This window comes from Mustelus asterias, chromosome 2, assembly GCF_964213995.1.
Source record: "Mustelus asterias chromosome 2, sMusAst1.hap1.1, whole genome shotgun sequence".
Lineage (NCBI taxonomy): Eukaryota > Metazoa > Chordata > Chondrichthyes > Carcharhiniformes > Triakidae > Mustelus > Mustelus asterias.
Genome location: NC_135802.1, coordinates 59,660,221 through 59,686,061, shown reverse-complemented (window position 1 = coordinate 59,686,061; position 25,841 = coordinate 59,660,221). Strand labels below are relative to the sequence as shown.

At 43.3% G+C, this 25,841-nt stretch overlaps 1 protein-coding gene across 1 annotated transcript in view; it reads left to right on the top strand.

Moving 5' to 3' along the window:
* Positions 1-25,841, top strand: part of plcl2 (phospholipase C like 2) — a 260,838-nt gene that overhangs the window by 224,891 nt on the left and 10,106 nt on the right. Inside the window, exons 5-6 of the mRNA XM_078236009.1 lie at positions 2,140-2,215; positions 20,780-20,889. Of these exons, the coding sequence (XP_078092135.1) occupies positions 2,140-2,215; positions 20,780-20,889 (186 nt within the window). The remainder of the gene's footprint in view (positions 1-2,139; positions 2,216-20,779; positions 20,890-25,841) is intronic.

Genomic DNA, 25,841 nt, shown 5'->3' with positions numbered 1-25,841 from the left:
GGTTAGGCCGCATTTGTAGTTCTGGTCACCACACTATCAGAAGGACATGGAAGCTTTGGAGAGAATGCAAAGAAGATTCACCAGGATGTTCCCCGGTCTCGAGGGTTTTGGCTATGAGAGGTTGAATAAACTAAGATTGTTTTCACTGAAAAGATGGAGGCTAAGGGGAGACCTGATAGAGGTCTACACATAGACGGGGTGGATATTCAGAGTCTTTTTCCTAGGGTAGAAGTGTCAATTACCAGGGGGCACAGCTTCAAGGTGAGAGGGGGAAAGTTTAAGGGAGATGTGCAGGGGAAATTTTTCACGCAAAGAGTGGTGGGTGCCTGGAAAATGCTGCCAGAAGCTGTGGTGGAAGCAGACACATTAGCAACATATAAGAAGCATCTGGATGGGTACATGAAGAGGGAGGAAATAAAGGGATACAGACTGAATAAGGGGAGAAGGTTTTTTTTAGTTAGGGCATCATGATCAGCACAGGCTTGGAGGGCTGACGGGCCTGTTCCTGTGCTATACTTTTCTTTGTTCTTTGAATGCCATATAATCAAATGTCAAATGATCAATGTTCCAGGAGCGCACCAAACCAGAGTTGACAACCCTATACTGGACAAGAGTACCATGGCCATGATGTGTAATTCATGTGAAATCATTGACAAGCTAAATGCCCATTGGATCTTTTCACTGTACTAAACAGGACCTGGCTGGCTGTAGAGATTTGCATTCTAATCAGTATTCTGTAATTTGATTTCTGTGTCTGTGCCCTGTTTGAGAACAGATATCCACTCCATCTGACGAAGGAGCTCTGCTCTGAAAGCTTATGGTATTTGCTACCAAATAAACCTGTTGGACTTTAACCTGGTGTTGTGAGACTTCTTACTAAACAGGATTGACAGTCTTATGGGTGAATGTGCTGTCAACAGGCAGCAAAAGATAATCATTGCGTATTTTGTAAAATAACTCAAATTTATATTGTGCAGCTTTAAGTGTTTAAATTTAAGTAAATACATTTGGAATCCTTGCTTTGCTGCTCTGTGCTTTGTTTTAGTCCATTTATAGTGTTTTAAGTGTTTAATTAAAATACTTACTGAGAAATGCTGGGTAATTCAATTTTTTTTTAAGAAAAACACAACACTGAATTAGTAAATTCCAATTCTCTTCCCGCACCTCGTGGTGCACTAAGGCAGACTTTCATCCATTTCCGTAGTCGTAATTCCCAGAACAGGTTGCTAACCTGTCACCAGGGGTTATAGCTTGAGAGGTGCCACTCCACATCAAGCGTGGCGGACCAGGAGTCTTTCCCACTCTTACTGTCAGCCATTGGTGTGTTTGGAAGGATTTGCAAGTTGACACATTCAGCCTGTGTGACTGTGTTATCATTGCAACTTCCTTGGCCATCAAGACCTGGGGTGGAACTCGAACCTGGCTTAGAGACAGGCATGTTACCCACTGTGCCACTAGATCTCCCCTGAATTAGTAGATTAGATTGGGATATGAAGTTATACATAAGTAACATTTATTTCTCTTCTAATTTTTGTCTCCAGTCTTCCCCTGGAAACTGCTGTCTTATTTTTAGGATATAATTCTACAGGTAGGGATGGGCAATAAATGCTGGCCAGCCAGCAACGCCCATGTCCCACCAACGAATAAAAAAAAGGTGCTTGTTGGTTATCTCACTGTTCTTCAAATATAAGACAGGCAGTGAATGTTGGTCAGCTGTTTGACTCTGGGAGTCCATATGTGCGCTTTTCTGACAGGAGGGACTGATGATCAATCAAGCAGGACTATGTCTGATTTTTCTCCTCCCTAGCACTTGGTCCAGTTAACTTTATTACTATAATGTTAGACTAGGCTTGGGAAGGAGTTAACATCACAATATATCAGCTAAAATTTATAAAACTGGTAAACCTTGGTTTGTGATTCTTACTGGTTGTAAATACTACTCTTAACAATTCCCCAATGTTTCAGGCAGACTCCTGGATCTATAACCACTGATCTTGGTGCGCTAGCTGCCATAGGGAAAGGAAATTATTGTTTCTGCTGGGTATGGATCATTTAAAATTGGCTTTGGAATTGCTGTATGGTGAATAAAAATAGCAGTATATTAATATTCTTTGTTTCTTTTCTCTTTCTTTCACCTAGATGATCCAGACAACCAAAATGCTGCTAGAAAATGGTGATGGAGTATGTGAAAAAATAATGCAGTGTCAAAGAGCAGGTAGGTCAGGTGCAACTTCTGAAGCTACCACTTCACTAGAATAGAATGGAATTGAATCATGTACTGCAGCTGCTTCCACATTAAATTACTGTTGTGAATTCTAATGAGTTCCTTTAATTTCTACACTAGTTACACTTGAATTATTTACATCAGTTTAGAACAATGCATTCATCGCAATGAGAAAAAAATGACATTAAACCAAGGAAAGGCACTTTAGGACAGATGGACAAACATTTGGGTAAAGAGGCAGGCTTCAAGAAGGTGATATGTAGGGAGGAGGTTCCAGAGCTTAGGGCCTAGACTGCCAGGGTGGGGTGTAGTAATTTGGCTCCACCAGTTAAGAACTCTATAGACCCAGTCACCAGTGGGGGAAAGAAAGTTGGCGATGCACAAAAGATCAGAATTGGAGAGACACAGAGTTAACAGAAGGCTGTAGGAGATGATAGAGAAAGGCTGGGCAGAAGCATGAAGTGCTTTGAGCACATGGGTGAGAATTTTAAATTTGAGACTTGGTGGACCAGGAGCCTGGCCCTGCCAGTTGCTAATAGAAGACATTCTGCAGTGTACATTGGAAAGAGAGAGGCGTGGAGACCTCTAAAGATACTTCTATCACTTGATTTCTTGAATTATTTCATGTTTTTACAGTAGTTACAAAATGCGTTTCATTTGGTGGTAGAATTTCACAGTGGGTGGTATTTTTACGGCCTTGCTCAGGCGAGACCAGAAATTCCTGCCTGAGGTCAACAGAGATTTCCGTTGTCGGACCCTCGCCTGCTCCGATTCCGTGGTGGGCGAGATGGTAGAGTTCAGTATCTTATTACACCTTGCTCAGTTGTTCCCCTCGTATCTTAAAATGATTCAGATACCAATACCAATGGCGAATTGCATGATTCTAAAAGTCCTTGTCACACCTGTAATGCTTTTTAGACTGAGTAACAAAATGCAAATAATAATCAGACTAACAGTTTGGTGTAAGACTCTGGAGCTCAAGTGACTAAAATAGGAGGATATGAGTTTAGGCTCATGATAATTCCCTGTATGAGAGGACTGAGTGAAAGCTGTATGCCTCTCTGTGGAGAAGGAAAGAATATCAAATTCCACAAACTCTTTTTTGTGTATTAGTTAGTAACAGGATATTGATTAAGATGACCTACCACCCAGTGTCAGTATCCAGTATCATCTGGATGGGAAGTTTTTCAACCTTGGTCGCTTACAGGCAAAATCAAAATTGATCACCATGGATATCCATAACTTTCAGTTTGCGGATGATTGCTGCGTGATGGCTCACTCTGTACAGAATATGCAAAGGGCACTTGACCTCTTCAACACCTCTTAAAAGTGGCCTAGCTTTAAACATCACCAAGACACCGATCCTTCATCAACCTTCCCCAGGCCAGATGAGGATCCCCGTGCCATGTAGATGAGGTGGCTCTGGAGTATGTGTAGCACTTCCCAAATCTCAGCAGCCACATCTCCCAAGGGACGACCATCAGTGAGGAAGTTCAGAACCGAGTCAATTGTGCCAGTACTGTTTTCTTCAAGCTGTGCCAATGTGTCTTTGACAAAAGAGACCTTTGGAAACCAACAATGGACCTGGTTTATAAGGGTGTTGTGTTGACTGCCTTCCTTTACTGTAGCAAAACCTGGACTGTCCATCAGCACCACGTTAAGATCCTTGAGAGTTTCCATTAGCAGTGCTTGCGTTGAATTCTGGAGATCAAACAGGAGGACTACCCAACCAATGCTAGCATTCTCCATGAAGCTGCGCCTATCGAAGCCCTGCTCCTGCCAATGAACTCCGATGGATGGTCATTGCATCCGGATGCCTGGAAATCGCCTCCCTTGGCAGGTTCTCTTCTCCCAGCTCTCCAATGGCCAACGTTCTAAGGGCGGCTGAAGGTAAAGGTATAAAGATACACTAAAGGTTGTCCTAAAGAACAGAGGCATTAACACCACTGACTGGGGGGAGAAGGCTGCGGTCTGCTCAGCAGGACACCACCTGGTCCTTCAATGCGCAAGCCTCATCAAGGCTCAGCAACTTGACACCGAGGCAGAACGGCAGCGGCAGAGGAAGGAGAGAGAAGCCAACCCGGGGCTACAAATTCCATTCCCCTGTGCCAAAACATGCCCCCACTACGGAAGAACTCATAGCTCCAAAATTGGGCTCCTTGGTCATCTGAAAACTCTCAAAGCATGGCGGACATCATCCTTAATTTCAAGGGGCCGCCAACGATGATGACTGATCAAGAAAGGCCTGGAGGAAACTCTCACCCACTTTTTCAATCAGAGGTGACCTCGAAGAAGGCAATGCCTTAAGAAAACATTGTGAAATATGGGGAAATTGTAACTGATCGCATAGGTTGTGGATAGTTTGGAACACAGTATATACGGCGACACGGTGGCACAGTGGTTAGCACTGCTGCCTCACAGCGCCAGGGACCCAGGTTCAATTCTCAGCTTGGGTCACTGTCTATGTGGAGTTTGCACATTCTTTCCGTGTCTGCGTGGATTTCCTCTGGGTGCTCCGGTTTCCTCCCACAGTCCAAAGATGTGCAGGTTAGGTGCAATGGCCATGCTAAATTCTCCCTCAGTGTAGCCGAAAGGTGTCAGACTGTGATGACTAGGGGATTTTCACAGTAACTTCATTGCAGTGTGGATGTAAGCCTACTTGTGACTAATAAATAAACTTTAACTTTAAGTTGTAATTTTTAACTGATAGATTGGGATATCCTTTTAAGGTACTACTCAGCAATTTACTTTTCTAGATTGGCTTTGAGCTCAATTATATTGCTAGATGTTTCACTAGACTAGCATTTGCTTGGCACCTACTTGTCATCTCAGTAACTTCTCCAGGGTATTAAAAGATCAAAATATCTTTGTCTATTTTTGCTTTCAGTTTTTTTTTGGTCTTTTACACAAAGTGTAACATTGGACAGGAATTCACAGGTCGCTGTATTCCCAGCACCACCATTCCCCCCCCCGCCCACAGACTAAGATTTTGGCCAAGAGCCTGCCCACAAAAACGCCGGCTGCTCCCCAAACATTTTATGCTTGGCAGCACGTCAGTTGGCTCAGGGCAATAATCCTGTTCCCATCTGGGAACAAAGTCACGTCTTGGAAAGCCAACTCAATTGGCTGGCAGCCCTGGAGTTCCAGCTGCACCAGCTTCAAGCAGTGGCCACTGGTGGGACTACCAGCATTCTCAGAAAAAGAGGCGGTTAGGGGGAACGGACTGAAATTAAGTCCAACATATCGGCGGGCCTTGGCTGGCACACCTCAGCGAGAAGGTTGGGTAGCTGGGTTTGAGTGTCCAGTAGGGAGCCTGAAAGGTGGGGTGGTGGAGGGTATGACTGCTGTGGGGGCACCTCTAATGTGGCCAGGGGACCCAATTCCCCCCCCCCCCCCCCCCCCCCGGAAGCTGAAGGGCTTCCCAAAGCCTGGGAAACATGACCAGTCAAGATTAAACCTGGAAGATAGGTTAAATATCTTCCCCCTTGCCTGATACCAGCTTGCCCAGTATAAAATGCGAGGCTACCCACTTAAAGTGGACCTCCCTCTGCGTTGGAGGCGTGAGGCACTTAAGTGGCCATAAATTGCCCTTCAAACAAGCCAGCAGGGAAACATAATCCAGCCCATTGAGGGTGGTATATATTTTCAAAACATTGGGATACATTTGAACAACATTGCACCACAGCACTGGACATGATTTCTTCCTGACTTCACCTGTACCAATCCAGGGAAGAGCCAGACTGAAACAGGACATAAAATTGGAGAAAAGGTCATAACATTGATGGTCCTGCTCCTAGCTTCTACTTCAGGACAAGATTGACACACGTGTGAGAGAAGATGATTGCAGTTATTGTGTGGCTCATAAGAGCAAGAGGATAAGATGTGAAGGAGTAAGACCTATCAAATGTGACGGTGGGAAAGTCTGTATAGAACCAGTAGAAATGGCAGAGGTACTCAATGAATACTTTACTTCAGTATTCACAGTGGAAAAGGATCTTGGTAGTTGCAGTGCAGACTTGCAGTGGACTGAGAAGATTGAGCATGTGGACATTAGGAAAGAGGATGTGTTGGAGCTTTTGAAAAGCATCAAGTTAGATAAATCGCCAGGACTGGATGGGATGTACCCCAGGTTACTGTGGGATGCGAGGGAAGAGATTGCTGAGCCTCTGGCGATGATCTTTGCGTCATCAATGAAGACGGGAGAGGTTCCGGAGGATCGGAGGATTGCGGATGTGGTTCCGTTATTCAAGAAAGGGAGAAGAGATAGCCCGGGAAATTATAGACCGGTGAGTCTAACCTCAGTGGTTGGTAAGTTGATGGAGAAGATCCTGAGAGGCAGGATTTATGAACATCTGGAGAGGAATAGTATGATCAGAAATAGCCAGCACGGCTTTGTCCAAGGCAGATCATGCCTTACGAGCCTAATGGAATTTTTTTGAAGAAGTGGAACCGTGGTGCACGAAAGCTGTGCGGGACCTAGTCGAGAAGAAAAGGAAAGCGTACAAAAGGTTCAGAGAGCTTGGCAAAGATAGGGATCTAGATGAGTATACGGCTGGTAGGAAGGGACTAAAGAAGGAAATTAGGAGAGCCAGAAGGGGTCACGAGAAGGCCTTGGCAGGTAGGATTAAGGAAAACCCTAAGGCGTTCTATAAATGTGAAGAGTAAAAGGATGAGACGTGAAGGAATAGGGCCTATAAAAGGTGAAGGCGGGAAAATCTGTACGGAACCAGTAGAAATGGCAGAAGTGCTTAATGAGTATTTTGCCTCGGTTTTCACAGAGGAGAAGGACCCGGGTGGATGTACTGCGGGCTTGCAGTGGACTGAAAAGATTGAGTATGTGGACTTTAACAAAGAGGTTGTGCTGGAATCTTTGAATGGCATCAAGATAGATAAGTTGCCGGGTCCGGATGGGATGTACCCCAGGTTACTGTGGGAGGCGAGGGAGGAGATTGCAAAGCCTCTGGCGATGATCTTTGCGTTGTCGATGGAGACGGGAGAGACCCGGACCCGGCGACTTATTCCCCTTCTTGAAAATAGGAACCGCATCCGCAATCCTCCAATCCTTGGATTGGAGGATTGCAGATGCGGTTCCTATTTTCAAGAAGGGGAATAGGGATAGCCCAGGAAATTACCGACCGGTGAGTCTAACCTCTGGTTGGTAAGCTGATGGAGAAGATCCTGAGGGGCAAGATTTATGAGCATTTAGAGAGGTTTAGTATGCTCAAGAATATTCAGCATGGCTTTGTCAAAGGCAGATCGTGCCTTACGAGCCTGGTGGAGTTATTTGAAAATGTGACTTAACACATTGACGAAGGGAAAGCGGTAGATGTGGTTTATATGGATTTTAGCAAGGTGTTCGATAAGGTCCCCCATGCAAGGCTTCTAGAAAAAATGAGAGGGCATGGGATCCAAGGGGCTGCTGCCCTGTGGATCCAAAACTGGCTTGCCCAAAGGAGGCAGAGAGTGGGTATAGATGGGTCTTTTTCTAAATGGAGGTCGGTCACCAGTGGTGTGCCCCAGGGATCTGTTCTGGGACCTTTGCTGTTTGTCATTTTCATAAATGACCTGGATGAGGAAGTGGGGGGACGGGTTGGTAAGTTTGCCGACGACACGAAGGTTGGTGGGGTTGTGGATAGTCTGGAGAGATGTCAGAAGTTACAGAGGGACATAGATAGGATGCAAGACTGGGCGGAGAAGTGGTAGATGGACTTCAACCCAGATAAATGCGTAGTGGTCCATTTTGGCAGGTCAAATGGGATGAAGGAGTACAATATAAAGGGAAAGACTCTTAGTACTATAGAGGATCAGAAGGACCTTGGGGTCCGGGTCCACAGGACTCTAAAATCGGCCCCATAGGTGGAGGAGGTGGTTAAGAAGGCGTATGGTGTGCTGGCCTTTATCAATCGAGGGATTGAGTGTAGGAGTCCGAGGATAACGATGCAGCTATATAAGACCCTCGTCAGACCCCACTTGGAGTACTGTGCTCAGTTCTGGTCGCCTCATTACAGGAAGGATGTGGAAAAGATTGAAAGGGTGCAGAGGAGATTTACAAGGATGTTGCCTGGATTGAGTGACATGCCTTATGAGGATAGGCTGAGGGAGCTTGGTCTTTTCTCCTTGGAGAGACGTAGGATGAGAGGAGATCTGATAGAGGTAGATAAGATGTTGAGAGGCATAGATCGGGTGGACTCTCAGAGGCTTTTTCCCAGGGTGGAAATGGCTGCTACGAGAGGACACAGGTTTAAGGTGCTGGGGGGTAGGTACAGGGGAAATGTTAGGGGTAAGTTTTTCACACAGAGGGTGGTGGGCGAGTGGAATCGGCTGCCATCAGTGGTGGTGGAGGCAAACTCAATAGGGTCTTTTAAGAGACTCCTGGATGAGTACATGGGACTTAATAGGATGGCGGGTTATAGGTAGGCCTAAAAGGTAGGGATATGTTCGGCACAACCTGTGGGGCTGAAGGGCCTGTTTTGTGCTGTAGTTTTTCTATGTTTCCATGTTTCTAAGTAACTAGACACATAGATGAGGGAAGAGCGGTAGATGTAGTTTATATGGATTTCAGCAAGTATCCAGTTCTGGTCGCCTCATTACAGAAAGGATGTGGAAGCCATAGAAAGGGTGCAGAGGAGATTTACAAGGATGTTGCCTGGATTAGGTGGTATGCCTTATGAGGATAGGTTGAGAGAGCTAGGTCTTTTCTCCTTGGAGAGGTGAAAGATGAGAGGTGACCTGATAGAGGTGTATAAGATGTTGAGGGGTATTGATAGAGTGGATTCTCAGAGGCATTTACCCAGGGCTGAAATGGTTGCCACAAGAGGTCACAGGTTTAGGGTGCTGGGAAGTAGGTACAGAGGAGATGTTAGGAGTACGTTTTTCACTCAGAGGGTGGTGGGTGCGTGGAATCGGCTGCCGGTAGTGGTGGTGGAGGTGGATTCGATAGGGTCTTTTAAGAGACTTTTGGATAAGTTCATGGAAGTTAGTAAGATAGAGGGTTATAGGTAAGGGTTATAGGGACATGTCTGGCGCAACTTGTGGGCCAAAGGGCCTGTTTATGCTGTAGCTTTTCTATGTTCTATAGAAATGAGGCAACCTGAGCCTGTAATAATGGCGTGAAGCAGAGGCAGAATCATGTCTGTTGGAGATCATATGTATCCCCCATTACTTTCTGTTAATTCCTTTTAATGGATGTAAAATGATTTGATTTGATTTATTATTGTCACATGTATTAACATACAGTGAAAAGTATTGTTTTTTGTGCGCTATACAGACAGAACATACTGTTCATAGAGAAGGAAACGAGAGAGTACAGAATATAATGTTATACTCATAGTTAGGGTATAGAGAAAGATCAACTTAATGCAAGGTAAGTCCATTCAAAAGTCTGACAGCAGCAGGGAAGAAGCTGTTCTTGAGTCGATTGGTACGTGACCTCAGACTTTTGTAGCTTTTTCCCAAAGGAAGAAGGTGGAAGAGAGAAAGTCCGGGGTGCGTGGGGTCCTTAATTATGCTGGCTGCTTTGCCGAGGCAGCAGGAAGTGTAGACAGGGTCAGTGGATGGGAAATGATGGGGAATAAATTCAAATTCGAATAAATGAGACTTCACACTAGGATGGTAATTTTGTCTAAACATCCTTTAATGGTTAGAAAAGACAAAATGAGAGCCAAAATGCATAGAAATGTAAAGCAAAGACATAAGAGGAAGGTAATTTTCACACCAGAAAAAACAGGTAGATTATAATTAATATGATAATAAAAGTTTTAAAATCTCAACTCTGACTCCAACCATCCTCCAAGTTGCCCACATCTGGTTTCAACGTGCAAATAATCATTCTCAGAAAGCTGGTTGGCTGCTAAGATATTGTAATGAGGCAGTGTGCCTCATATCTAACCTATCTTCCAAATTTAAGCTAGACTGGCCAGGGGAAACCAATCAGCTAAAGGGGGAAAGGGAACCTTTGGGGCAATGGTAAATAGCATTTACAGCACTGTAGGAGTGCTTCCTTGCAGCCCATCAAACTTCCCTGCTTTCCTGTCTGGCATCAGACGAGCCGCTCAATGCAAAGAATCCTTCTGGGATCGGACCTCTGCCCAGCTTGGTGACCCCTCCCTTCCCACTGCATAATCAGACCATAGCCCACTCCCCATAGAGCTGCACCCTCTTCTCATTCACTCCCATGAACCTAGATGGATGCTCCTAGCCTGCAACCACCTCCACCTCCATTCCACACCAGACAGGTAGCCAAGCCTATCGGTCTGGCTAGCTTCTGGGCAGAGAATCCACTGGCTGTGAACCTGTTTTACGTGAATTTCAAGATATTTCCATGTCATTAATCTGCCCCTTCACTAGATATTGACATCGCACTGGTGTGACGTCACATCAGTGTGATTTACAGTAGGTTCACCTTGACGTGAACCTGTCGTGGGAGTCTCTCCAGGGATGTAAAGATAAATATAGTCCACAGGGGAGGTGGGTGCCAGCTCCGACTGTAGCTGGGGGGAAGGGGCTGATGATCGGATGGAGAGAGAAGTGCCGACTTTGACCGGGAGAGGGGAGGAGAGCCTCTGAGACCACTGTGGTCGGCTGGGCGGACAATTTATTCTTGTTATGATCGAGGCACCCAATCTCAGTGTAGCCAGGTTTTGCTGGCATGTTGAGGCCCCGCCCCCTACATGACAGGGTGGAATATGCTCTCTTGATTTTTTAGGCAGAATGTCATAAGATCTGGAGAGAAAACCATCGTGTTTCCCTGGAGAGAAACACACCCGTTTTCTTGCCAGAAACAACACACTGCCATTTTTTGGTAAAATTCCCCCATTGACTCCATCTCTCTAATACTGCCTGACCTGCTGTGTATTTCCAGCATTTTCTGTTTTATTTATGCCAGAATCAACCTTCGCCCACTAAACCGGTTATGCTCAAAGTCGCAATTGTACTGGTTCAGGAGGGATCGACAACTTGTACTCACTTTCAGAAGCTCTATTGGGCAGGATTTAAAAGACTTTTCCATATTAAAAGTATTTGATTTACCAAGAAACTGGCTAATGAACATCATGAAACTGTTCAGTATAGTTTTTATAAGCTATTTTCATATAATCACGTGAAAAAATGTGGGCTGATTAGGAAAAGCTAGTATGGATTTCTAAAGGGGAAATTATGTTTAACTAACTTGCTGGAGTTTTTTGAGGAAGTAACAGAAAGGGTTGATTAGGGTCACCTATTGATGTGATATACATGGACTTTCAAAAGATATTCGATATAGTGCCATTAAGCAGTCTTGTGAGAAAAGTTGCAGCTCATGGAATAAAAGGGACAGTGGCAACATGGGTACAAAAATGGCTGAATAATAGGAAACAGAGTAATTATTAATGAATATTTTTCAGGCTGGATGGAACTTTGGAGTTGAGTTCCCAAGGGTCGGTCTTGGATCCTTGCTTTTCCTGCTATATATTAATGCTCTAAATCTAGGTGTGAAGAGGCAATTTGAAAGTTTGTGGATGATACAAAACTTGGATGCATTGTCACCTGTGAAAGGGACAGTGCAGAACTTCAAAAAGACACAGACAAGTTGATGGAGTGGGCAGCTCTAAAAGATGTGCAAGAACAGAGGGGCTTGTGTGTTTATATGTGCATAGCTCATTGAAGAGGGCAGGACAGGTGAAGAGAATAGTTATTAAAGCATATTGTATTCTGGGCTTTAGTAATAGGGGCCTAGAGTATAAGGGCAAGGAGGTCATGCTGAACTTGTATAAGACACTAGTTAGATCTAAGCTGGAATATTGTGTACAGTTTTGGGCACCCACAATATAGGAAGGATGTCAACACACTGGAGAGAGTGTAGAAGAGGTTTACAAGAATGGTTTCAGGGATGAGATTGCAGAGTTGGGACTGCTCTACTTGCAGAGAAGAAGGCTAAGAGGAGATTTGATACAGATGTTGAAAATCATGACGGGGCAGGACAGAGCAGATAGGGAGAAACTGTTCCCACGTGTAAAATGATTGAGAATGAGTGGGCACTGATTTAAAGTGCTTTTCAAAAGAAGCAAAAGCGATGTGGGGAAATAATCTTTTTCAGACAGCAAGTGGTTCGGGTCTCGAATGCTCTGCCTGGAAGTGTGGTGGAGGTCGGTTCAATCCAGGCATTCAAGAGGGCATTGGATGATTATTTGAATAGAAAAAATGTGCAGGGGTACAGCGAAAAGACAGGAGAATCGCACTAAGTCATAATGCTCGTTCAGACATGATGGGCCAAATGGTCTCCTTTTGCACCATAACAATTCTATGTTTCAATTATTTTAAATCTGAATTTGTATGGGCGGAGAATGGTACCCATACTAAAAAATCTTAATTATTGTGATGAACCCATTTTCAGCTTTATTAATAAAATTGCACCAGGTTAGAGTCATAGAGGTTTACAGCATGGAAACAGGCCTTTGGCCCAACTTGTCCTTACTACCCAGTTTTTACCACCAAGCTAGTCCCAATTGCCCGCATTTGACCCATATCCCTCTTTACCCATCTTACTCATGTAACTGTCTAAATGCTTTTTAAAAGACAAAATTGTATCTGTCTCTACTACTGCCTCTGGCAGCTCGTTCCAGAGACTCACCATCTTGCTACCATTAAATACATTTGAGGAATACTTTTTAATGGAAATAAAAAACAGTTGTCTTTGATTTCAGTTCCCAATTGTGTTGCTTCAAAGAAGATTTTACATTTGTCGTCATATATATTTTATATGCAGGAACTTGATGTGTAAACTAACCAGCAAATTTCGAGCACATTTTAGGAATAATCTTTCCATTTGTATTCAAGGTAGAAACTCTACGGCATAGAGTTCCCAGATTCAACAAGGACCTCTGACAACCACCAGACCCCACTTACTGGACCCTAATAATTAAAAAATTAGTGGAATCTATAATTAGGAGTAAAGTTGTAAAGCATCAAGATGAAAATAATCAATTGCATGACAACCAGCATTCAAAAGCGTACATCTTGTCTAACCAATCTCACATGTGGTTTTATGAGGAAGTGACATCCAAAACCGGTTGGTGAAGAGAGAGGTTGTGACTCAGCCCAAAATAGCACTTGAGTCAGTTCTGTACTTCTGGTGCTTGCCTAGGGCCACAGACTTGAGGCCTGAAGCATTTCCACATTGCGGCCTAATGTGAATTTTACCGATAAGCTGCACATGTCATATTGCAGTTGTTGCACAAGGGCTCACTGGATCCTTGCGCACAATGTAGGTCTGAGACCTCTGTTCTGAACAATAAAGTTAATGAACACTCAAAGCCCAGCAGTATATCAGCAGTCACTTTGGATTGTCAGCCCCGTTTGGGGGTCTGTGCTTTAAAAATTGTCCTAATGGTTAAAGCTTTCTTTCTTGCTGTATTACATAGAATTTACAACACAGAAACAGGCCATGTGGCCCAACTCATCTTTCTCAGTATTCATGCTGCGCACGAGTCTCATTCTACCCTTTATCTAACCTTATCAGCATATCACTCTATTCCTTTCTCTCTTGTTTACTTATCTGGATTCTCATCAGGCTCGTCCACTCCATTTGGTAGGAAGTTCCACATTCTGAGCATGCTCTAGACAAAATCATTTCTCCTCAACTACTTATTTGGCATAACTTGTGTGAATTACAAGAATTCATTTCACAATCTTCTATTGCATCACTTGAACACTTCGTCCATGGTGATTGTTGTATTCACCTTCCCTCTTAAAAATATGGACAATTCTCGCTTAAAACATTCATGAGTTGCAGCTTGTGCAGCAGCAGGTGCATAATGACTGCGAGATGTTAAGCTTGGCTAAGTTTCACACGTTTTCCACATGTTGGCAGTCAGAACTATTAAGCTAAAACATATTTCAATTCAGGCAGAGGAAGACCATTAAATTATAGTGATTTCTATCAGATGTTTAAAGACCACCTTTAGCAGCACATGTTACTTTAGTGCATCCATTTTCTTTAGGTGGGATCAGCTGAAGCTCTAACATGCTGTGTCATGGAGTTCAGGCTACTCTTAATGTTGTTGTGGGGAAGAAAGTGATCAGAAGAAAAGGTGATCTTGCTGATTTATATGATAATTACCTTCAATAGAGTAAAACTCCCGAGTTGCTTCAAAGGAGAGTTATCAAATAAAATTTGATGCTAAACCACACAGAGATATCAGAGACAAATGAGTAAAAACATGGTCAAATAGGTGGATTTTAAAGAAATCCCTAAGGGAAGAGAGAGGTAGAGATCCAGGCAAGTTTACAGCAGGGGATTCCTGAGCTTGAGGACTAGGCAGTTGAAAACAGTGTCTGCAGTGGTAGGGCAACTAGAATCAAGAAAGTGCAAGAGGCCAGAATTGGAGCAACTCAGAGGAGGGTTGGAGGAGATTACAGCGATAGAGAAGCAATGCCGTGTAGGGATTTGAAAACAAAGGTAAGAATTTTAAAATCCAGGCATTATCAGACTGTGCACCAGCAGGTCAGCAAGCACAAACAAGGTGGCTGCTGTAAATTAGGATGCAGGCAGCGGAGCTTTCAATGCAGTAAAGTCCTGTCTTTTGTAACTTCCTTGTTGGTGTATTCATTTACCAACCACGGTGAAGCCTTTGTACACCACGTTCCACATTGCCCATTGCATGAGCAATTGTTTGCTTATTCGCATTTTCTTTCCCCGAAGACAAGGCAGCCATAACAGAACAGAGACTTTGACACGTTTTAACAGGGAGATGGTATTGAAATGTGTCCAAATGGAGAGATTAACCTGGAAATGTCCAAATCTCTCAGTCCAGAGTTGCAATAAAGGCTTTTGAAATGTTCACCGATTTTGTATGCCAGTTTTGAGGTGATTCCTTTTTTTCAAATGAGAATTCTTTCTTTTAAAAATTTTCAGTACATGCCTTGCATTGCTCAGAGGCTCCCCCCATCTGTTGTATGCAGGTACTGTACCATAATTTGCTGTACACTATCTACACAAACCAATGCTGCCCTTGCATTGCTGGAACCTATCTAATTGACTCCCATTCAAAAGCATGTTCATCGTTTGTGATTTTGCTGTTTGCGAGGTTTTGTGGGAATGTAAACTCCATGAATGGCAGGAAAGAGTGGCAGATTTAAAACCGATAAGGAGAAATAAGAGTCACGGGTCTGTGGAATTCACTACCCCAGAGCGTGATGGATGCCAAGGCTTTGAGTAAATTTAAGGAAGAGGTGGACAGATTTTTAATTAGTAAGGGTTTGAAGGGCTATGTGAATGTGCAGAAAAGTTGAGTTGAATTGAGTTGAGTTGAGTTGAATCTATTATAGAAAGGATATTATTAAACTAGAAAGAGTGCAGAAGAGATTTACTAGGATGCTACCAGGACTTGATGGTTTGAGTTATAAGGAGAGGCTGGATAGACTGGGACTTTTTTCTCTGGAATGTAGAAGGCTGAGGGGTGATCTTATAGAGGTCTAAAAAATGAGAGGCATAGATCAGCTAGATAGTTAATATCTTCTCTCAAAGGTAGGGGAGTCTAAAACTAGAGGGCATAGGTTTAAGGGGAGAGATACAAAAGTGTCCAGAGGGACAACTTTTTCACAGAGGGTGGTGAGTGTCTGGAACAAGCTGCCAGAGGTAGAAGCAGAGGTGGGTACAATTTTGTCTTTTAAAAAGCATTTAGACAGTTACATGGGTACGATGGGTATAGAGGGATATGGGCTAAATGCGGGCAATTGGGACTAGTTTAGAGGTTTAGGAAAAAAGGGCAGCATGGACAAGTTGGGCTAAAGGGCCTGTTTCCATGCTGTAAACCTCTATGACTATCAGCAAATGTCCCCACTTGTGACTTTATGATGGAGTGAAAGATCATTGATGAAGCAGCGAAAGATGGTTGGGCCTAGGACACTACCCTGAGGAATTCCTGTAGTGATGTCCTGAGACTGAGATGATTGACCTCCAATAACCATCTTTGTGCTTTGTCCTTTGTGCTAGGATTCCCATTGACTTCAATTTTGTTAGAGCTCCTTGATAGCTACGCAGTCAGTGCCACCTTTATGTCGCTCGCATCTCACCTCTTGAGTTCAGCTCATTTGTCCATGTTTGAACCAAGGCTGTAATGAGGTCAGGAGCTGAGTGATCTTGGTGGAACCCAAACTGAATGTCAGTGAGCAGTTTATTGAGTGTCATGTGAAAGATGACATCTTTCATCACTTTGCTGATGATTGAGAGTAGATTTGGGGCTGTAATTGGCCAGGTTGGATTTGTCCTGCTTTTTATGAACAGATTGCTGCTGCCATCCTCCATCCTGCCACTCCTGTACTATAATGAGGGCCAAGGCACAATATCTGGGAACCTTGAGCCTTGACATTCAGGCACAGGGAATGTACCCTGCCTCATCAACCCTGCAGCCAGATATGGTTACGCTCAAATTTCTGAGCACAACCTACAACATAATCTAAATGGAAATAGGATAAATATTTGAGAAGAATATCAAAAGGAATAATATGTGAATAAGTGCAAAGAAATTAGATCGAATTCAGTAACTTCAGTTGAAGAACTAACACCAACACAAGAGTATTAAGCAAAGGGGCCTCCTTCTTTCCTGTAGCTTTTGTCATTCTAAAAGCCTACAAGGTGGTGGTGTTGAAGTACACATTGCCTCAGAGCTACAAGTCCTTCATGGCAAAGGGAAAAATCAGCACAAAACTAGTTTCTTATTGTAATTTCTGTGCTTAAATTTAAAGGTTGTTGTCACTTTTCTCCTCGTGAACTCACAAGCCTAGATCTTTCTCCATTGGTGATTCGTGGGTTTTAGACCAACTCAAATGGAAGTGTGCTGTTTGCACCCAACCTTCCCTGGTCAACCATATCCCAGGTGCAAATTTAAATTAATGGTGGGCACACACTCGTGGTGGAAGGAGAATATTGTACACAAGTATAATTTAAAGGAGAGGGTACACAAAAGGGAGTGCTTCAAGAGGTTTACTCAAAGATTATGAGACATCTTGACTATTGGCAGAGGCAACATATAGAAAAAGAAACCCCAAGCCTCAGGAATGAGTGTGCCAATAGATAATAAAGCAGTTCTGAGCCCAGCCCTCTGTTTGGCAGCTGTGGAAGTGGTGCTGTGCATTGTTAGCAGATAGTGGTCTTTATGTTGCTCCACAGCATTAGACCCATGCCTACAAGGAGGTGATGCCAAGTTTTGGGCTACAGCTGACCATGACTATTACAGAATGTGTCATCCCTTTGTTGTATGGTAGCTGCAGGTGACTTTTAGCAGATGGAACACATTTGTAGCTGACAAACTGCTGATCTTGCTGCCAGGTTGGTATGTGCAGAAGTGTAGCCAAGCATATATTTCTTGTTTGAAAGAGAATAAATTGCAGAGTTCTGGAGAAAGAATGGGGCGCCAGGACTGACTGCTTGCCCTTCAAAAGAGTTGGTGCAGTCTCGAAGGGCTGAATGATGCCCTTTGCACTGTATTGTTTTATGATTCTATTGGCACTTGATCACTTTGACTTACCTTCTTTCACTTAGTACCAATGAAAATACGGCATACCATAATTGGGGCCTTTCTAAGAAGGAATTAAAATCAGGGTTGGTCAGGCATTCACAGCTCCCAGTCGAGCCACTGCAACAGTTTTCCTCACTTTCTTCTTTGGAAAAATACAAAACTTCAAAAGGTCGTGAATGTAGCCCAATCCATCACGCAAACCAGCCTCCCATCCATTGACTCTGTCGACACTTCCCGCTGCCTTGGCAAAGCAGCCAGCATAATTAAGAACCCCACGCACCCCAGACATTCTCTCTTCCACCACATTCCTTCGGGAAAAAATACAAAAGTCTGAGGTCGTACCAACCGACTCAAGAACAGCTTCTTCCCTGCTGCTGTCAGACTTTTGAATGGACTTACCTTGCATTAAATTGATCTTTCTCTACACCCTAGCTATGATTGTAACACTACATTCTGCACTCTCTCGTTTCCTTCTCTATGAACGGTATGTTTTCTCTGCATAGCGCTTAAGAAAATACTTTTCAATGTATGTTAATACATGTGACAATAATAAATCTAATCAAATCAAAAATAATTCCTCCCAATACACTAATTGTTGGCCAAAGCCAGATTGCTACGTCTATGGAGGTTGATAAGTGAGTAGTATTGGGTGAACACATTGCATCCATCATAGCTTTAACAGATCTTTGTCTTCCTGAAAGTGTATAGTAGGAGTTTCTCATTAAAAATGGGTGAACCAGTTCTGGCGCTGACAACTTTCTTTTATAAACTGTTGGCACCAAAGGTGCATGAGAACTTAATTTATAAATTATTGAACAATTACATGCTAACTGCATGAAAGCAGTAAATAAATTGCAAGACTTTCAATAGATTGGACCAGTGGCACTCATTAGTTTATCAAAGGAAAGGGCATTATCTACTTGTTTTTACCTAATTACAAACAATTCTGTCAGAGTAGATTGTTCCGAGTTGTGGTTTCCACTTTATTATGGTGTTATTGCTTCAAGTAAATTGAGCAGAATTCTTAACACTGCTGGGGGAATCACATGTCTGACAGAAAGTAAGAATAATGAATCAGGTCTAAGGGAATTTATCTCTTCAAAATCTCCAGTATATTTAAGAGCGAATAAAGTTAATTAAGTACATTTTTATCTCTGCTAAGCATAGTCCTTGGAGATGGTTAACCTGAAAAGAAGGAAAGTCTGGAGGAAAAGCTTTTTATTCAATTTTCTAATCACAATGTCTATTTGGGGGGGAGAAAGGTAAAAAATCATGCCTACTACATGAAGAATTTTGCAGTCCCATTTTCGTTGGGTAGGATCTATGCCTGATAATCGCGCCCCCTTGCCCCCCAGTTGCATGAAATAAGGCAGGTCTCCCTAGGTGTGCACCTGGCGAGCAGAAACTGCCAGAGGAGTTCAGGTGAGTGCATTGCTCAGAGCGCCGTACCCAGACACTGCTCCCTGAATTGGGGGGCGCAACATCAGGGGACAGTGCCAAAGGGAGTGGGTGTTGAGCGGGATGAAGTGTTGGGGGGGTAGGGAGTTCTATTTTTAATTTTTTGTATGGGGCAGCTTTTAGAAATGGCTCGCCAATTTTAAGAAAACCAGGTTGCTGCCCCCCACCAAAACACCTTCCAGCATTACGTTGTGGGACCCACCCCTTCAATTCTTTACAACTTACCATAGAATCATAGAAACCCTACAGTACGGAAAGAGGCCATTCGGCCCATCGAGTCTGCACCGACCACAATCCCACCCAGACCCTACTCCCATCATATCCCTACATATTTTACTCACTAATCCCTATAACCTACGGATCTCAGGACACTAAGGGGCAATTTTAGCATGGCCAATCAACCTAACCCGCACATCTTTGGACTGTGGGAGGAAACCGGAGCACCCGGAGGAAACCCACGCAGGCACGAGGAGAATGTGCAAACTCCACACAGACAGTGACCCAAGCTGGGAATCGAACCCAGGTCCCTGGAGCTGTGAAGCAGCAGTGCTAACCACTGTGCGACCGTGCCGCCTGTACCAGCTGAACGATACTGCGGAGAATGCCCCGCCATTGGGCTGGTGGCTTCCACCCCACATTTCTCCTGCCCATTGTGTCACTCTGCAATTTGTTCCAATTTTTTGAAAGAGTTGTGTGAAAGAGTGGGGCACTGGGACTAGCTGGATTACCCTTCAATAGAGCCAGTGCGCCACATCTACCAAGATGCCATCGTCCTGTTCCATCACTGCCTATCAGTGAGGCTGGTTGTCAAAGTGTGAAAGCTGGGCGTGTGTTTAAGCTAGGTGTGGGTGTGAGATGTGCAAAGTATATGAGGGTGAGGTGAAACTACATTGTTAAGTATGAGTCATAATTGATTGAGACTATGGGTAGGTGAGTGAAAGTGGGGTTGTATATTGATCAATGTCTGAGGCAAGTAGTTCAGTTGTAAGAATATGGCACTTGAAGATGAATTCACTGACCATGGCCATTGGTGTGAGGTCACGAAACTCTTGCAGCACTGTATCGAGATTTTTGAGGCTACACTGCTGACATTGACAAAGACAAACCATTGATTTCTCAGGGGGTTTTTTTTGTCCTCCTGTACACCTCCAGCTCCAAGGCTTGCAGTTCTGCATCTGAGAATCTTAGACCATGTTTTCTGCCAATAATCAGTCTTCTTATAGGTCAAACTGTCATCCCCAACTACTTTGAACATCTGCTCCAGCCAGAATGTACCTCTCCTTAAGAGATGCAGCCTGACTTTAAGAATTGTAGACGAGCTCACCTCACACTAATGAGCATCCAGCCATTCTCCCGCACTTTTGGTACGGGATGGTGAACTGCCATCATTTTAATTAGCAGACAGCATGAAGCTCACATGGTGCCTGCTTTAGAAGGACATTAATTAATCAGACATTGTGATCCCCTTTTCTCATTCCTTGCTTTCTTACAAATTAATCTGGATCAGAGCACCACTGAACAATGCAAATAAATTATTTAGTATCATTCAGTAACTTATACCCATGTACTGTGTTTAAGAATAACAAATGTGTGTTGCTTTCAGCAATGGAATTCCATGAAAATCTGAACAATATTGGAGTTAAAGAAGGCCTTAAAGGAAGAAAACTGCACAAAGCTGTTGAGAACTTTACTTGGAACATCACTATTCTTAAGGTAAGCATGTGTTGAGAATACTGAGAGTACAAGACATGCCTGATAAACAATAGACTCTTTGCTTGACAGGTAAATAAAGCCTTAAAATAGGCTAATAGAATTGTGTGATTTATTTTTTTAAAAATAGAATCACTGCTTACAGTACAGGAGGAGGCCATTTGGCTCACTGTGGCAGTACTGACCCTCTGTAGGAGTAATTCACCTGCTGCCACTCCCCTGTGGCCTTGCATATTTTTTCCTGTTCAGATAAAGGTCCAATCATCATCTGAAAGTCTCAGTTGAACTGTCTCCACCCTACCCTCAGGCGGTGTATTCCAGATCCTAATTGCTCATTGTATAAAGAAGTTTTTCAGCCATTGCTTCTTTTGTCAATTACCTTAAATCTGTGCCTCTGGACCTCGATCCTTCCACCAATGGGAATAGTGTCACTCGATGTACTCTGCCCTGACCTCTTATGATTGCCAGGTAAACTCTTACCTGGGAACCTCCTCGAGTGATTTCCCAGTGCATTATTGGGATGTCATTATTAAATTATGGGCCATTGTCTCTCTGTAATCTTCCTACCAAAATTAATAGCTTCATATATCTCTACGTTAAATTTCATTTGCCACATATCGGTCCATTCCTTTTGAAGTTTGATCCTATCCTCACAGTTCACAATACTTCCAAGTTTTGTGGCATCTGCAAACTTTGAAATTGTGTCTTGTACACCGAGGTCTAGGCCGTTACTATACATCAGGAAGAGCAGGGGTCTTAACACTGACCATTGGGAAATATCACCATAAAACTTCCTCCAAAGGAAAAATAGTATAACAAAATACATTGTTTAAGTTAGTTTAGTTAAATTAGTATGTGCAGTTTTGGGTGCCTTACTGTAAAAAAGGACTTAAAAGCCATAGAGTGTATTCAGCATAGATTCACTAGAAAGATAAAAAAATAGAGAAACTATCGTTACAAGAATTGTTGGGACGTCTTGTTGAAGTTGTACAAGACATTGGTAAGGCCACACTTGGAATACTGTGTGCAATTCTGGTCACCCTATTATAGAAAAGATATTATTAAACTAGAAAGAGTGCAGAAAAGATTTACTAGGATGCTACTGGGACTTGATGGATTGAATTATAAGAAGAGGCTGAATAGACTGGGACTTTTCTCTCTGGAGCGTAGGAGGCTGAGGGGTGATCTTATAGAGGTCTATAAAATAATGAGGGGCATAGACAAGGTAGATAGTCAATATCTTTTCCCAAAGGTAGGGGAGTCTAAAACTAGAGGGCATAGTTTTAAGGTGAGAGGGGAGAGATACAAAAGTGTCCAGAGGGGTAATTTTTTCACACACAGAGGGTGGTGAGTGTTTGGAACAAGCTGCCAGAGGTAGTAGTAGAGGCAGGTACAATTTTATCTTTTAAAAAGCATTTAGATAGGTACATGGGTATAGAGGAATATGGGCCAAATGTGGGCGATTGGGATTAGCTTAGGGGTTTTTAAAAAAAAAGGGCGGCATGGATAAGTTGGGCCGAAGGGCCTGTTTCCATGCTGTAAACCTCTATGACTCAATGACTAAGAAGGGATTTGAAATACTGGGAATGTATCCAACAGAGAACATTAAAAATTGATTTAATAGAGCCTTTCAAATGATGAAGGGTTTTGACAGATTCAATAGGGAAAGATTGGAGAGTTGGTGACAAGGGAATGTCAATTTTAAATTACCATTAAGAGAACGAGAAGAGAAAATTATTTGCACAGCAGCATATTGAAGCAGAGTTTGCTTTTTTTTTCACAAAGAGTGGTTAAGAGCAACACCACTGCAGCTTTTAAGAGAAAGATATTTGAAGCATCTAAGGCTATACAGAATGACCATGCCCCACTCCAGGGCTAGTTGGCTGCAAAAGAACCCAGCCATAGTTGCAGGCAAGCCAGAGTGTATTGGTGCCAGTGCCCAGCTTGGATAGATGGGGAGGATGAGTGGCAGGATGGGCATTCGGCTGGAAAGCTACCTGTCAAATCCAAAATTGATGGTTACTATGAAGGTGATCAACCAGCATTGTAGCAACCCCACGTAACATGGGAAAAGCCCAAAGAGGAACCAAGGCTATAGAAAAGGAAACAGTGGAATAGTTTTGATTTGCTCTACTAAAAGCCAGTGCAAAAACAATCAGCCTAAATGGCCTTCTGCATTGTAAATGTTTATGGTTCAATAGTCATGATTGTATGATAAAAGATAATGGGGGCGATCTTATTGGCTCATCACGCCGGTCGATCAGTGTGGCGAGCCGGTAAGATCGGGCGAGTGGTGAAAAATCAGGCTGGCGCTCAGTTTCTCTCCTCTCGCGATGTTACCAGCCCTGTTCTGCCAGCGAAATCAGCCTCGTGCCCCAGGAAGGGCGTGAGGCAGAGTTAAATATTCATAGTTATTTTAATTTGATTAATGAGTCCGATGGGTGGGGAGGGGAGGGAGCAGCGAGGTGTGGGGAGAGGGAGCAGCGAGATGTGGGGGGAGGGAGCAGCGAGGTGGGTGGGTGGGAAGAGGTCTGGGGTGGGGGTGGCGGCGACATCCAGGGAGGCAATTGGGGGACGGGGGAGTGGGGAATGACAGATCCACCATAAACATTTACAATGCAGAAGGCCATTTAGGCTGATTGTTTTTGCACTGGCTTTTAGTAGAGCAAATCAAAACTATTCCACTGTTTCCTTTTCTATACGCCTTGGTTCCTCTTTACTTATACACAGTGCACTGGGAGATTGGGATGCCTGAACAATGGCGCCCCTAGAGCTTAGCAGCCGGATTCCAGGAATGATTAGGCTCTGCCCATTCCCACTACTGACGAGAATCACATTTTGCCTCTTTTTTTTCTAAGTGCTGTATGATTGCGTATGGGAGCTCACCCAAAAAATGGGCACGATTCTCTCGCATTTTCACATTTGTTTGATACTTGAATTTTTTTGGTAAGATTGCCCCCAATCTGTTTCCAGTCATGTCTGCTCTCCATTGAAAGCCCATCTCGCTTGTGTTTGTTGAACTCAACAAGTTGAAAACATGGCCACGAAAATGCAATGATAGCTATTGATCTGATTTGCTGAAACCAAATTCCAGGAAAATAGTCACAGACCGGGGAGAGTTAAAAGCTTCTGCTCACTTATTTCAGAGGTCACATTGAATTTAATTTCACGGAATAGAGCTACAAACCTGTAATTATAATGGAAAAAATGAACAGTACTTGCAGATACAATTGTGTGTCTCAAAGGATTCTAGCGATTAAAACAATCGGATGTAACAATATTATAGAAAAAAGGATTAATAACTGATAGACTACATTTGAATCTTTCCATACAATAACATTGTTCATGCAAGATGAATGAAAGCCATTTGTGACCTAGGAAACGCATCGTTTTCTTTTACAGCCTGACTTGATGTAGGTTGTCTGAAGGATTTTCAAACTAATCGACAAATATCTCATCAAATACTGTAACCTACAGATTTGAATTATGTCCTTTGTCTGCCCATTGCGCAGGCGGACAGTGGTTAGCACTGCTTCCTCTCGGTGCCAAGAACCCGGGTTTAATTCCCGGTTTGGGTCTGTCTGTAGTTCGTATGCTCTCCCCATGTCTGCATGGGTTTCCTCCGGGTGCTCCGGTTTCCTCCCACAGTCCAAAAGACGTGCTGGTTAGGTGCAATGGCTATGCTAAATTCTCCCTCACTGTATCCAAACAGGCGCCGGAGGGTGGCAACTGGGGGATTTTCACAGTAACTTCATTGCAGTGTTAATGTAAGCCTACTTGTGATACTAATAAATAAATTATAAACTTAATTGCTAAAATGTTTGTTTTAATCTGAACTAATGCTGTTCTGCTGTATTGGCCATGTTAAATTATCCAAAGATGTATAGATTAGGTAGATTAACCATAGTAAATGTGTAGGTTACAGGAATAGAGATGAGGGCTTGGGTGGGATGCTCTTTCGAAGAATCGGTGCAGACTCGATGGGCCAAATGGCCTTTTTCTGCACTGTAGGGATTCTATGGTGGTTGACAATGTTCCTGTGTTCAGTACTGTAAAAATATTAACACAACTTCAGGCTTTTATATTTTATAGGATAATTATTGTATTCAAGTTATCTTCTGGTAAATGTTCTGATAAAAGTTTTTTTTAAAGCCTGATTCATGTAATACTTTTATCAGAAAATAGATTTTTTTTTTGTTTTCATGGTAATATTTCAATACATTTCCTCCCTTTTTCCATATATTGTCATCTTTGTCTGCTTAGCCTGACATCCCTGCAGCTGCACACACCCCTGTTCAACATGTTCAAGAGCCAAGCCTACATTTACCCTACCCTGGCCAACCAGAAGGTAGTTTTGAGAAATCTCATTCCCCAGTGAAATTTTGAAAACATTAATGCAATCTCCCTCGTACCTTATTACAAATGCACCCAGACTCCAATCTTATCATATTCGGATACCTAACCTCAAGTATCAGCTTAACTATGTTCTTTTCTATTTGGGGCTGCGTAAGTCATAGAATCATGGAATCATACAGAGCAGAGGAGGCCCTTCAGCCCATCGAGTCCACACGAACACATTAGAAACACCAGAACTCCCACCTAATCCCATCTGCCAGCACTTGGCCAATAGCCCTGAATGTTATGATGTACCAAGTGCTCATCTAGATACTTTTTAAAGGATGTGAGGCAACCTACATCTGCCACCCTCCCAGGCAGCGCATTCCAGACTGCAACCACCCTCCAGGTAAAAAAGCTTTTCCTTACACCTACCCTAAACCTCCTGCCCCTCACCTTGAACCTATGTCCCCTTGTGACTGACCCTTCAACTAAGGGAACAGCTGTTCCTTATCCACTCATAATCTTGTACACCTTGATCAGGTCGCCCCTCGGTCTTCTCTGCTCCAATGAAAACAACTCAAGCCTAACCAACCTTTCTTCATAACTTAAATGTTCCA